Raw genomic sequence first — 15,650 nt, 5'->3', positions numbered from 1 at the left:
CCACTTTGTGTTATAATGCTTTTTCGCCTGTATTGCACTCAGATAGACGTGAAAAGGAATAAACAATATTTGGATTTGAATATTCAATGTATGCCACAAATTTTAATATTTTTATTAACAGGAGCTCATAGAGAATTGATAAGATCACTTATAATAACAAATAATTGTAGTGCAACATGATAGGTCTAAGTAACAGAATCACAGAACTATAAAACAGCCCAGGTTGGAAGGGGTCTCATAAGACCACCTAGTCTAACTTTTCATGGAAAAGAAAGCCTTGGTTAGATTATAAAGCACATTTTGAAAACCTCCAGTGATGGAGGTACCACATCCCTGAGTAGTTTACATACCTTGAAAGTCCACCTGTGACCCAAACAAACACAAATTAAGAGGTGTTCTAAGACATTCTGGGCCTCTCACTTCCAGAAAGATATTGAGGTGTCAGAGTGTGTCCAGAAAAAGGCAATGGAGATGGTGAAGGGTCTGTAAAGTAAGTCATATTAGGGGCAGCTGAGGGAGATCGGGTTATTTAGGTTGGAGAAAAAGAGTCTCGGGGGAGACCTTCTCACTCTCTACAACTACATGAAAGGAGGCTGTAGCCAGTTGGGGGTCAGCCTCTTCTCCCAGGCAACCAGTGACAGGACAAGAGGACATTGCCTCAAGCTGTGCTAGAGGAGGTTAAGGTTTGATATCAGGAAAAATCTCTCCACAGAAAGGGCTGTTAAACTTTGGGCTCCACCACCTTCCTCTGCCCAGGGAGGTGGTGGAGCCACCATCCCTGGTGGTGCTCAAGAAACAAATGGATGTGAGACTAAATGTTACAGTTTAGCTGACATGGTGGTGTTTGATAAAGGGTTGGATTCAATAATCTTGAACATCTTTTCCAGCCTTAATTCTACGATTCTATGTGTGATTATTTTTAGTGGCTACAACTACATCTTAAGAATTTTTTTCCCTTAAAACACTTATTTTTCAAAATTCTGTCTGCAATCTTAAAAAAACAGTTTTCTTTAGCTCTTACTATGAAAAATTCTAAAGTGCAACCATAAACTATGGGAACTGCAAGATATGGATCAATGGTTATTGTTTTTTAAAAGGAAATTAGGAATAGGAATTTAAAAGTACTTTACAATTATTTTTCATTCTCTTTTCAATTTTAAGATGTAAACAGACTTGCTTAGCAGACATCAACTTGGTTTGTCAAAAATAATTCCCATATGAGTTAGAAACTAAACCACATCTGAAAGTTCCTCTCAGTGTCTATCTACAGCTTTATAATATTGAAATTTATTGAACTCCATTTGCATATTTTACTTGAAAATTTTCTCTTTTTATGAACCATGATCTCATATTGCACTTCCAGTCAAGACCATAGCTCCAGCTTTTTCAATGGAAATATCCATATGCTCACTATATATTTAGTGTTTAGAGGAGCTGCCACTTCGGTGTTTGTCCTAGTCTGTATATGCAACTTTACAAATTTTCCTTATCCGTAAAAGTAAGGCAGTTTCTGTTTACAATATTTTTAAGACAAACATTTTATCTACTTGCTTAGTGTACCACCAGTCTAGGAAAGAATATAGGTCAGATTAAATAAAATTGCAGGAACAATTGACTTTGCAGTAATAAAACCTGAAGACTGTAGTAAAATTGTATGCTTGGGGGAAAATACATACACGTTTTCATGTTTCAATGCAGTTTCATTCAAACTGAAGAGAATTCTATGAAATGTAAGATGAAAGAGGGGTTGGAAATAATGACTGCCGTCCTATGTCAAGCATTTGACAGCATGTGATACCTAAAGAGACAGGCATATAGTTATATCCCTCAATTCCTGCAAAGGAAAGATAGGAGAAGAATAAAATCCTCTAAGGACTAATTTCTAGCTGAAATAAAGTCTACTGGTTGATTTTGGAAGAAAGTGATTCTTACATTTTATCACGACTACATAAAAAGGCAGATTTGTGTTAAAGTATTTGCCGTAGACAGAAGTATAGTGGTCAGATTGACAAGAATAGACCTGTTAATGGTCTGTCAAAACATAGGATTTGTATTTAAATACATTCCATAGCTTTCATTTCAATTTAAATCTTTAGATTACTCTAGCACCTTAAAGGGTAGCCCCTTTCTTCACAGTGTAAAGTGTCAAAATGACATAAGAATAAATTAAACATAATGTGGAAATATTGAAATATTTGTCTTAATCGCCTAAGGTTTTCTGGATGGTTTTCTTGAGTATGAGCTTATTTGACCTATTTGAGCTTTGAGAAAATAGAAAACATCAGGATAAAATCCAGGAAAAACATATAAATACAAAGGTAAGAAAACACATAAAAATAATTAAAAAAAACCAATTCCCATACCATACACATAGAAGGGGTTTTTTTTTGCATTTATGTTGAACTGCATTTTCCTTCAATATGTTGTTATAATGAATAAGTATCCCAAGGTAAGTCTAAAATTTAGTACAGGGAGCATAACAAAAATCTCTTCATTTTAAGGTCAATTTAGAACTTAATCAAAGATAACTTAATATTAAAATATTTCTGCCAAGGACTGTTATTATTACAAACCTTAATGATATTAAAAAGAGATTCAGACTCAATGAAACTGAAATACTTGTGCATTAAGTCATCTTCTAGACACCATTTTCTTTAAAAACCAATTGATTAGAAGGAGGGGTCTTCATTGCTTTGAAATGAATATGTAGTTATCCTTCTTCACACTGCAAAAATTTTCATGGTAATGAAAATGGAACCTAAAAAGTAAAATGAGAAAAGGAGCATTAATTCAGACTTATAATTTTAAAGAATACAGGAAATACTGTTTTAGTAAGTAATATCAGCAATTAAAAACAAAAAGCATAAAAGCTGTTCCAGTCTAAATTTATCAATCTTTCAGTATCTGCAAATTGAAAATAAAGGAGCTTCTGATTTTCCCACAGCATAGATGTAATTTATAAACATATAAATTACATTCAAGGATAGATTGAATCTGCATTATAATTAAAATTAAAGAAAAAAATCAGTCTTTTCCTGATAGATACATATTATGCTAAATTATACAACATAGGAAAAATTGCTCTACTCTTTCAATGGAAAAATAACAGTGTAGTTCACTATTGTCCCTCCCAAAACAAGCACATTTTAAGGGCAGTTGTAAAAATTGTACTGTTAAATTAAAACATAAATGATTTTACCAACTAAACAATAAATTGATATATTGATTTAACAGCCTTCAGTGTTTTAGGATCTTGGAGATGTACCTTTTTAATATTACAACATAAAAAGATTAAATAACCATATTTATTACCAATGGCTTATTCCTTTAAACTCTTTGGGAAAAAATCCAATATGTAAAGAAAAAACTCTTTATGTATGTGGTGGGTTGACCCAGGCTAAATGCCAGGTGCCCATCAAAGCCACTCCATCAGTGCCCTCTGCAACTGGACAGGGGAGAGAAAATTGATTATAAGTTGAGATAAGGGCAGGCAGAGATCACTTAATGATTACTATCGCACGCAAAAGAGATTTCACTTATGAAAATTAGTTGAAGTTATTACTAACAAAATCAGAGCAGGATAATTAGAAGTAAAACAAATCTTAGAAGCACCTTTCCCCCTTCCGTTCTCTTTCCTGGATTTAATTTTATTCCCAGTGTTCTACCTCCTCTTCCCTACAGCGGTGCAGGGATATGTGGAATGGGAGTTATGGTCAGTTCATCACATGTTGGTTTTGCCACTTCTTCCTCCTCAGGGAGAGGAGTCCTTCCCCTTCCATAGTAGATTCCTTCCCATGGGAGACAGTCCTCTACAAACTTTTTCAGTGTAAACCCTTCACAAGGGCTACAGTTCTTCCTGATCTGTTACAGTGTGGGTCTCTTTCACAGGATGCAGTCCTTTAAGAGCAGGCTGCTCCATCATGGGTCTCCTATGGTCACAACCTTCTTTGGGCATCCACCTGCTCTGGTGTGGATCTCCTCCAAGGGTTGCAGGTCGATCTCTGCATCCCCCATGGCCCTCCATGGGCTGCAGGGGCACAGCTGCCTCACCGTGCACTGCACCAGGGGCTGCAGGGGAATCTCAGCTCTGGTGCCTGGAGCACCTCCTGCCCCTCCTTCTGCGCTGATCTTGGTGTCTGCAGAGCTGTTCCTCTCATATGTTCTCTCTCTGCTCTTTTCTGTCTGCACTGCTGTGAAATAAGCGTTTTCATTCTTAACTCTCTTACCCCAAGGCTCTACCACCAGCACTGATGGGCTTGACTTTGGCCAGCAGTGTGTCCATCCTGGAGCTGGCTGGAATCTGTCAGGCATGGGAGCAGCTTATGGCAGCTTCTCAGAGAAACAAGTTCTATAGCATTCCTTCCACTACCAGAACCTGACCATGCAAATCCAACACAGCATATTTGTAATTCTCATCTTCAGGTATGTGCAAATGGAGGTAGTTGCTTCTACGATGAAGAAAATCAGAGATCTCACTGTGTCTGTGCTCTTGGATGGACTGGAAACACATGCCTTGAGAATATTAATGACTGTGAGATAAACCAGTGCCAACATGGAGCCACATGTGAAGATGGAATTAATAAATACAGGTACTAACATATTGCTATCTATGCAAGCCTTCATAAAGTGTTTTATGCCATATGAAGATATTTTGACTTTCAGAAATTACAAAGGGTGTTGTTAGTGCAGTAATATAATTTTCATGTCAAAAAATGCCATGGAATACTAATTTTTAATAAGGATGCAGATTCAGTAAAACTGTATACTCTGAAGTATTGCAGGAACATATATTCCTCTTTGCTGGTCAAAGTTAAACCAACTATGCAGAATCTCACATAAACCATCTATTTTATTAAATGGCAAACATTTCTGTGCCTGGATTCTATCATAGAGTGTCTTATAAAAATTTGAATGATAATTTATTATCATTTCAGTTATTGAAAGAAACATAAAACTATGTGTTCTCCTTAGTAAGCTGTAACATGCTGTAGATATTTAAAAATGAGATTTTATAAAATATGGTGAAAAAATAAATGTGAAATATTTTCTTCAATAAACAGAATTCTGCTGTTCTTATCAGACTGGAATTATTTATTTTTCCTCTACAAAATCCAGAATAAATAAAACTTCTCCATAATATCTGTAAAAGTATTTTGAAAGACATTATTCTATGCTGTGCCATGCCCTACTTAGAAGCACTGTAATTAGTATGCTTTAATGTTTCTACTTAGAAAAGATTTCAATTTTGCACAAAATAAAAATAGAAGCAATTAAAGATGTCTTCAATTTCACTTCTGTTTTCAAAGTATCTTTTGTAAAAATAACTGAAATCACCAAACATGCACACAAATGGAGAAAAGTGATCGATTCTCAGTATATCAGAGTTAAAGGAGTTTTTGTCAAATAATCCTTACAAATTCAACATCCTTCCTTTTTTCCATTTTGCAACAACTCTTGTATCAAATTACTGGACCATATTTTGGCACTTTATTTAACTGTTAAATCTGTGGCTTTCCTTTCTTTATCAGGAGAATAAGTCTGACAGAAGTACAAAGCTGTGTTTACAATACAAAATCCACTAGCATTTACTGAGAAATTAGTAGTTCTGAAGATATTTGGTAATAGAGAACTTTTGATTTTAACTTGCTAATCCAGACTCAGTTTACTGACAGAAGACACTTAATTCTTAATTTTTCAGTCATTGAAAGACAAATTATATTGTCATATCAGTCTGTTTATCTAAGGAACAGGAAAATACACCATTAAGATCTGAATCTCAGGTGGTCAGTTTTGTTCGCAGAGAACTTGACCCCAAAAGAACACAACTGGTTATTTTGTCAAAACAAAGTGTATCATGTTTATTGTATAATATCTGCTCTGTTGAGAGAGAGTGGTTGTTTCTCCATGACAGTGAAGCATTTTTAAAAATTCCTAAACTATGCCTGCCTTAAAAATAATGATATTTGCCAAGTTATTGTTATCAAGTGAAATAAAAATAATTTTCCTTTTCTAATACATGATTAAAAACAAAAGAATAAAAGAGGAATGCTGAATGTAAGTGCATGCACCTTTTCTAAATACTTGTAATTGCATTTCTGTCCTAAAATGGGTATAATTTTTTATTAAGGTATTTATCAAGAGCTGTATTTGATGCAAAGTAGTTTCAGGAAGACATAAGAGAACTGTCAGCAGAATATATGGAGAACCAAATGTATAAGTGCCATTAAGAACCCTACAGAGATCCATTTTTAAAACTATTACAGCCATTCAAAATCTCTTTTAATGAGTGTAGAAGATAAAGTTATGCCAAAAATTTTATATGTATTAGATTTTGTTTTACATAAAATTAATATAAAACTCTAGACCCTTCTCCTAGTTAAGAAATCTTACATTTTAAATTATTAAATTTTGGTCATAATGTATTTTTCTTGTGGTAGCTTTATATAGTAATGCTCACACAAGGAAGTCACAGAAAATATCCAACTTTGATTCAAGAACAACCCCCTCTTGTAAGATCTCATTTTTCAAGCCATCATTTTTTTTTTCCAGATGGGAAATAAGCTGTCAACTGAATGAAATGTTTCTAACTTTTTCTCTCCTTATCATGGCATATTGTTTTCTCCTCCCATTTTGAAAATACTGTTCCAGACTGTAGTGTCACCTAGAGGTATATTTATATATATGCAAATAATTTCCTTTGAGTTCAGACTGGGGAATTGCTCTAAGTGAAGGAAGAGGAGTTTTAAACTTCTATACAGTGTAATTCTCAGCAAGGCTGTGTGCTTAGATCCTCATAATTACAGTAAGAAGTCTTTAAGAGTTTTATTCCTTTGGTTTAGTGAGCCTTCTCTTACAACTAAAGTGGCCCCAATCACAGTGACACAAAACCTGTAATTAATTCAAATTAATTGTTGCACTGCCAGCTGAGTCTGTGCTGTTGTGATATCATGAAGTAAGTCAATCAGCATGTATTTAAAATGATAACTGCATAGAATTGCTGCTCTTGCCACTGGGTTGATGGTGTAGCTGTCAATACGAATCTGGCAGATACCATGCAACAGAGTAATTGCATCCACATGCCAAAAGAATCTCTTGACCTTTGGTTATATATACTTGAAAGAAAAAAACAACAGATAAGATTCATTACCTCAGTAAATAGAAAATGTTTCTACATTAAAAAGAAAACAATAATAATTTTTTCCTTTCTAAAGAACCTGTATTGTTTGATTATGTTCTTTGTAGGAGAAGACAGAGAACTGATTTAATATGCCTGTGTGAGAAGCATTTAATGAATAATTAAAGTGAAAGAGATCTTTGAGGAGTATAACCTCCTGTTTTAAAATCCAAGGGAAACTTATTACTCTGATTTCTTCACCCTTGTAAATATTTTTCTTGTCAATATTACATTTTGGACAACAAAGATCATTACTGAAATAAGAAAATAACAGTAGATACTTTACTATTGTCTATTCAGTAGAAAGGAAGGATTTACCACTGTTTAAAAGGTCATGATAAACTAATATGTTTTAAAAATGTATTTTAGTCAATAGCTATAGGTCTGATGTCAGAATTTTTACAGCGTTTATGCCGGAAAATGTCCCATTAAGAAGTTAGGTTTGGTGTATGGCAAAACTTGAATTGCCAACACATTCTTCAGTATTCAATATACTAATTTCAGTGCACATAATTAAATAGTTAATTAATCTCAGTACAAAAGAGTGAAGTGACACATTGTAGAGTAAAATGCTTTAGAATATGAAAAACTTCTTTGCTTGATGCCAGCAAGATTGTGAAAAGTAAACATAATTTAGATAATTTCTGGGTATCACAAAATTTAAAGCTTCTATTATTTTATTCATCCTTGACTTTTTCCATTTTCTTCCAGCTGGGTAAATTGAGCTGTTTGATTAGAATATTTTTTTGTATCTAATTTTCTTTTTTCAAGTTTATTCATCCTATACTATATATGAAATTTGACTGCAGGACCTAGTTGACAGTGCCATATAAATTAGTACTGTGATTACATAGTTTTCTGCAGCAATAATAGAATTCTTCCACTAGAGAAAGAGGAGAAATACTTTTCCTCACTTCTACAACTCCAGATGATTGGTGAATATATGTCACAATTTCTTAGGGAATAACTCTGTAATAAGTTATACAACATCTTTTCTGCAGAGAATAGAGATGGATATAAAAAGTCAAAGTGAAACTAAATAACCTTTTTGACCACTTATGTGTGTACAGGTCACATTTCAATGGCAAAAAGGGATAATTAATACTGAATAATTGCAGCTAATATGCTTGGACAAATAGCAATAAACATATATATATATATTTATATATAAGAATGATAAATATTAGGAAAACAAAGAGAGGGATTCTGGGAAATCTTTGCTAATTCCAGGTTTCAGTGTTCCTATATGCCTCTTGTATCAATATAGAAAATAGCAAGGTCATCTCCTAACACAGGTTAGCATAGACACATCTTCAGTCTGGTCTTTGGCTTTTTGCAGTAATTTTAAAGATTCATTTGATGTACACAATTATTTACTCAATAACACAAGTCACACTACATCTTTAATGCAGGCAGCCTGTGGTGACAGCTTGACAACTACACTGCCTGAAAAAACCAGCACCAACCACACATCTGCTGTTTGATATCTTTAGTAATATAAAGTTGGTAGAATCACATTGCATCTGTGCCATAACCATTCTCATTTTAGCAACACATTCCTTCTTAGACTAAATTCCATGCCTGTCTTTGCATCTCCACTTAACAATTATCATGTGACGTTAACTATGTTTAGGCTCTGGAGTAGTAACATACAATCATCTGCATGATACATGTGGGAGCACATTGATCCTCAAATGACTTGTGTTTGCTACTCATTACTAAAATCCATGTTTGTAGCAAGTCAATGAGGTATTTGTTTTCTCTCTTAGTATCTCTTACCCTCAAAATCTTGTTGTGGATGAAAGAGGACATAATGAAGCTAAGAAATTATTGTTGTTCCCATTAATGCTAACACAAAACTTTTTCATATGCTGGTTTCTGATGCCATGCTTCTGCTTTCACTGTTCCCCCCTTTTGTAAGGCTGACATTTTAGTCCTCCTTATGAAAGAGGCTGGGGAGGTGTCATTAGCATTCCCTGGTCTCTGCTGGGAGATCTCACACACAAACACACACACACACACACACACACACACACAGCCCAGGCCAGCCCTCTGATAAGGACAAAATACAAGTTCCCTGAGCTATAAATATACTTACGAATGGACGAAAATACTGGTATTGTATATATCTGTATACAATTTTTTTTATTATTTATTTTAGAGGAACATTTACGCTTCAAAGCAAATAAGACTAAAAATCAATCCATGCCTCAAAGCTTCTTATATCATGCTCAGTATCTTAGTACTGCTGAAGATAATAATAAGAAATTTAATTATAATAAAAATACATTAATAATAATAATATTAGTAATTATAGTACAGCACTTAAGTACAGTGTTGTAGGAGATGACCCGTACTAAATTAAAAGACATCCACGTATAATTTCAATAAGAAAAATAAAATGCATTTCATTCTTAGCTGTTTTCGATTTCTTTAGACACCAAAGCACTGAAAAATAAGATATTCATGACATCATTGCTTGTAGTGTGGAATCAGAAGTATGAAACCTAAACTAGAATATTCTACATCACATCTGTTTCTGTGTAGCTCTTCTGTGGTTTCTGAAGATAAGCTATACAACAAGTAGTAATAGTCAGGAAAGGACAGAAAATTCTTCATCCTCATATTTTTGTTAAAGAGAGCTCTAAGTTAAATTTTCCATTCAATGCTAATGATAATAGCCACATTTTCAGGGAATGATTGAATAGTTACATTTTTACAGTGCACACGCTAATTGTTACTGAAAAAAAAAGGAAATAAAGTGATTAACTGCACCAGAAAGATTAATATGACTGATTGTTTACCATATTATTGTAGGTAATATGGTAAGATTCAGAAAATATGCAACTAAAGGTAGCTAAAAGCACACCTGCTTTTAATGTTTATGCATAATGAAATTTTATGTAAGTCAAAATTTATATTTAGCTATAAATGTAATTGTCTAACACCACCTGCAGCCAAGCCCAATGCAGTCACTCACTCACTCCTGCACCAGCAGGATGGAGAAGAGATTTGGAAGAGTAAAAGTTAGACAACTCATGGGTTGAGATAAAGACAGTTTAATTGGAAATGCAAAAGCCATGCACACAAGCAAAGCAAAACAAGGAATGAATTCACTGCTTCTCGTGGGCAGGCAGGTGTTCAGCCATCTCCAGGAGAGCATCTCCCATCACAAGTAACAGCAACTTCAGAAGACAAATGCCATGAGTCAAAATGTCCCTCACTTTTTCCTCCTTCGTCACACTTTACATACTGAGCATGATGTCATGTGATATGGAATATCCCTTAGGTCAGTTTGGGTCACCTGTCCAGGCTGTGTCTCCTCCAAGACTCCCACGCAACCCCAACTTCCTCATCAGTGTGGCAGTGTGAAAAGCAGAAAAGGCCTTGGCTCTGTGTAAGCCTTGCTCAGCAATAACAAATAACATCTCTATGTTAGCAAATCCATTACCAGCATAAATCCAAAACAGTGTATTAAAACCAAGAGGATATGCATACTAGCCACTGTGAAGATTAACTCTACCCCATTCAAAACCAGCACAGTAAAGTATGTATGATATTTCTTTGTACTCTATTCCCTTAAAAATGAGAAACAGAATCAGCTGAAGCTCTCAAGAGAAGGTAGAGATTTGTCATTTACGAAGTGACTGAGGCTGGAAGAGAGAATACAACAGCTAGATATACTTGAGTCATTACTGCAGTAGCAATGGATCTGTAGAGCAAAAATGGTAACGATGAAGGTCTCACAACCACACTAAATGAGATATGGAGGGCTTACTTCAAGCAAGCTCTATTTTGGTCCATGGACTAAAAGATCATTAGCAGTTGGTGTCCATTAGCTGTACTCCAAGGCACGCAGCTCCTGATTAGTTTCCATATGTCTACCATAAAAATGCAGGCACTGTAAACAAGGACAGAAGCAAAGAGCCACATGAGCATTCACTCGTGTTAAAAATAAAGGGAAAAATACTCTTTCTGCCAAATGGATCAGTAGAGAAAATTATTAAAATCAAGGCTTCTTTAACTTGTTAGTTCTTTCCATCATCTGGATAGCATGTCTGTGGGTCAAGAATATGTATTATTGTAGAATTACCTCATGTGTGAGAAAACCTCTGGACATGATAAGAAGAGGATCAATCAAAGAATATATTGCCAAATACCAGGGATTTTCCAACTTTATGAGATGTGGGTCAGCTATGAGATAATCCAGATTTGTTTTCATTCACACAGCAAAAGAAAACAAAAAGGTAGAAAGGGTAACCATGAAAAAGTCATCTCCAGCCTTATATGATTTAGAGTTCTGTCTGATTTTTGGAAAACAATACTCTGAACAATTTCTATAAAATATACTGAACAATATCTATAGTATTCTGTAGATACTTTTTCTTTGGTTAGACAGAAATTGTAACTTTTGTGGCTAATGATAAAGCATTTTTATACTGATTTTGCATACCAACAGGTTGTAATATTGTTTCCTTCTAGAGATACTGTAGCAGCTAACCATTTTTTCAGAAAAAAAATGATTAAAATGCATAAGACTCATATTTATAAGAGTTTTCTCTTTCAATATTTTCATTTGAAGCTTAATATTAATATAGCTCCTAGTTTGTCCTATGTAAATAGCTAAGATTTTAATTAATTATTGCTACCAGTGCATGTGAAATGAAGTTACTTAGTGACTAATTAAAGGTAAAGAAAGAAGATTAAAAACAAATTGTGATTCATTTGTGAGTAATTTAAAGGCAGAGTATTGTTAACATTATTAGTGATAATTGACCTATATATTCCAGGATAGTGATTTAATTGGATTCTTTCCTCCCACCTCTCCTCTCATTTTAATAACAGGTGCATATGTCCCCTCGGTTACACTGGCACATTTTGTGAACTTGATATAGACAACTGCATTGGAAACCAGTGCTCTCAATATGGATTCTGCCAGAACCACTTGCATAATTACAGCTGTTACTGTGTTCCTGGATATGAAGGACCCTTCTGTGAAGTTGAAGTTAATGAATGCTCAAGTTCACCTTGCAAGAATGGAGCTACTTGTATGGATTTAAGTGGCCACTTTTCTTGTCATTGTACTGCTGGGTTCACAGGTAAGTTTTGTTCTTTTGAAGTGTCTTGTATTATAGATGTGTTTGTCCCACTCTATGTAAGCAATGTTTATGTGACTGTTTAATTATAATTATATATGCATATGCATTCATTTGTATGTTTCACTGGTGTTTTAACTTATTTAGCATTGAAATTCTTATGGTGTCCCTCCTAACAGTTCCCCAGCTGACCTTCCCTCCACTTAATGCACAATTCTGAGTATTAGCTTTGATTCTGTTGGGAAAAAAATTAATGAAGTTCCAAAATACAATTTTAATTGCATTATTTTATTTTCACAGTTATGCAGTCTTACATGTTATGGCTTCAGTCATACACAGACTGATAAGAACAAATGTTTTGGTACAGAACAGGAAAATGCAAGCTTGAGGAGGAATGAGATCTCTTTGCATGTATAGAATATAATCTGCTATATTTGAGTGAGTTGTTCAGACTCCTCTTCTATACACTGGAGGGAGATAGGGCATCTGTCTGTCCTAGACAACTTTTCTAGGAAGAGATGGGCTGTAGATTTCTGCATTGCATTAGATAAATCCTACACAACCTGATGCTATGATTTTTTTACTAATTTCTGTTTTGCATGAATAATAGTAATATTCAGACTACATGTGGGAGACAGAAAATAATTTTGAATACAGTACTACCAAAGTGTTGCATTTCCAACCTTTAGTCTATATCATCAAGAACAGGCAATTAATGCTCCAAATGCTTCTCTATTGATAATCTGTGGTACCACTAACAAAGGCAAAAATAAATAGTATCGTATGCATGGTGTCGTTTGGACTAACTAGCCATTAACTTACAGCTTCTTCTTCCAAGCTGCCCAGGGCTTTTGCTCCAGTCCAGAAAATGTGTGTAGTACTAGATTTTTAAGTCCCAGTTAAACCACTGAAATATCAAGTAATAATAATTTCAATGCTATTTTTTCATTATATTATTATTATATTATATATATTATTACTTTATAGATATATATACTATATATATGTGTGTGTATATATATAATATTTTATATATATTTACATATAATATTATTATATATATATTATATACATTATAAATATAGTATATTATTATATATTATATTTTTTCATCATATGAAAAAATAATTATATTCATAATATTCATTATATTTTCATTGTATTAACTTCTGGCTAGCTACATATACTTTTAACATTTAAGTACTAACATTTTTGAAATGAAATATATTAATTTGCCTATTTCATTTACATATATTCATTTACACATTTATGTATGTGATAGACACTTGCAGATTTGTTGTCCTCAATTTTAGTTGATTATATAATCTCTTGGTCATTTGCTTGCACATTTAATAAAAGATGTTACTTCCCGTTCATGCTCATTTATTAATAAATGTGCAATAAAACAGAGAATTGTCCCTGAAGTGGCTTTAAGTCCATTATGATAGCAGAACTGTATGTCTGAATAGAAGTGAAGAACACAGTACTTGGCTCACCTGTGCAAAATCTAAGACAATGAATTTCCATCATGCCGCTTAAACTTCAAGCCTTATTTTGTACTTTGCTGGACTTTGCGGGGAACTTCAACCACTCTGATATCTTCTACAATAAGATTTGCTTGGAAGAGTCCCATGGGATAAAACCCTCAAGGGAAGGGCCTAAGAAAATCTATCACAGCTTTTAAGCTCAAGAGCTATTTGTCTCAAAGAGCGGACAAAAATACCAGGAGGCCTGCATGGATGATCAAGGAACTCCTGGCCAAATTCAACCAAGGAAAAAAAAGTATACTGACAGAGGGTGGAAGCAAGGATGGGTAACCTGGCAGGAAATAGAGACGCACTATCTGAGCATGCAGCAATAAGTTTAGGAAAGACTAAGGTCAAGTTGAATATGACAAGAAATGTGAACGACACAAAAAGGTTTTCTATGAGTATGTAGGTGACAAAGAGAAGAGAAAGGAAAAAGTAGTCCCATTCTTAATGAGACTGGACATGGAAAAGTTTGAGGTCATAAATACTGCCTTTATCTCAGTCTGTACTGGAAGGATTGTCCTTCAAAAATCCACCATCCTGGAGACCAGAGAAAGAGTCTGAAGCAAGCAAGACAGCCTTGATGGATGAGACACATGTCAGGAAATACTTAGGCAAGCTGTATATATGTATGCCCATTGGCCCTGTTGGGAGGCACCCACAAATCATAACATAATAGAATTTTACAGTCATTAAAGCTGAAAAAACCCTCTAAGATCACTCTGTACAAATGTTAAGATAGCACCACCATGTTCACTGCTCAACCATATCCCCATGTGCCCCATTCACATACCTTATGAACAGTTCCCGGGGTGGCAATTTCACCACTTCCTTGGGCAACTTCTTCCAATGCATGGCTACCCTTTTATTGAAGATTTTTTTTCCTAATATCTCTTCTAAACCTCCCCTGGCACAACTTCAAGTCATTTCCTCTCATCCTGTCACTTGTAACTTGGTAAAAGAGACTGATGCCCACCTTGCTACAACCTCCTTTCTAGTTACTGGAGAGGGTAATACAGTTCCCCCTTCATTCTTCTTTTCTCCAGCTCAACAACCCCAGCGCCCTCAGCTACTCCTCACAGGACTTGTGCTCCAGATCCCTCACCAATTTTGTTGCCTTTCTTTGGGTATGTAATTCTGTGAGAGCTGGCAGCTTTCATGCAAAGTAACTGTCATTTAACATTAATAGATCATATTTGTTGCATCTTGATTAGGAGAAGCACCCAAGGAATGGAGGAAAGCAATTGTCACTTTTCAAGAAGGGCAAAAATGAAGTTCTGGAAAACTTGAAGCAGCTCACTGTTGCCTTGATCCTTATTAATGTAATGGAGCGGTTAATCCTGGAAATCATGAATAACAAGAAAATTATCTGAAGTAATCAGCATGGTTTCAGCAAGGGTTAATCATACTTGACCAACTTGATAAACTTCCAAAATTAAATGACTGGCTTGTAGATGAGGGGTGAGCAGTGTGTATTGTCTGCCTTGACATTAACAAAGCCTTCTGTGTGATCTTCCACAAGATCCTATTGAAAAAGCTGATGAAGTATAGGCTGGATGAGTAGAGAGTGAGGTGAACTGAAAACTGGAGGAGTGGCCAAGCCTGGAGGAAGACATTTGTCATGAAGTCAGCCTTTCCAGGAATAACGAGTGGTGTATTCCAGGAGTCAACAGAGGATCCAGTCCTTTTTAACTTCTACAAGGAAAGGCTGAGGAAGCTGAAACTCTTCAGCATGAAGAAAGGCTTAGGGAGGGATCTAATCAATGTATATAAATACCTGAAGGGAATGTGTACAGAAGATGGAGCCAGGCTCTTCAGTAGTGCTCACTGACAGATCCAGAGGCAACGGGC

At 35.0% G+C, this 15,650-nt stretch overlaps 1 protein-coding gene across 1 annotated transcript in view; it reads left to right on the top strand.

The window, feature by feature from the left end:
- Positions 1 to 15,650, top strand: part of EYS (eyes shut homolog) — an 809,794-nt gene that overhangs the window by 171,813 nt on the left and 622,331 nt on the right. The window contains exons 10-11 of the mRNA XM_068183727.1: positions 4,423 to 4,589; positions 12,020 to 12,273. Coding sequence (XP_068039828.1) covers positions 4,423 to 4,589; positions 12,020 to 12,273 — 421 coding nt within the window. The remainder of the gene's footprint in view (positions 1 to 4,422; positions 4,590 to 12,019; positions 12,274 to 15,650) is intronic.

Source organism: Anomalospiza imberbis, chromosome 3 (genome assembly GCF_031753505.1).
Source record: "Anomalospiza imberbis isolate Cuckoo-Finch-1a 21T00152 chromosome 3, ASM3175350v1, whole genome shotgun sequence".
In the NCBI taxonomy this organism is placed as follows: Eukaryota; Metazoa; Chordata; class Aves; order Passeriformes; family Viduidae; genus Anomalospiza; species Anomalospiza imberbis.
Note: the sequence above shows the minus strand (reverse complement) of the source record. Positions and strands in the feature narration are given on the sequence as shown.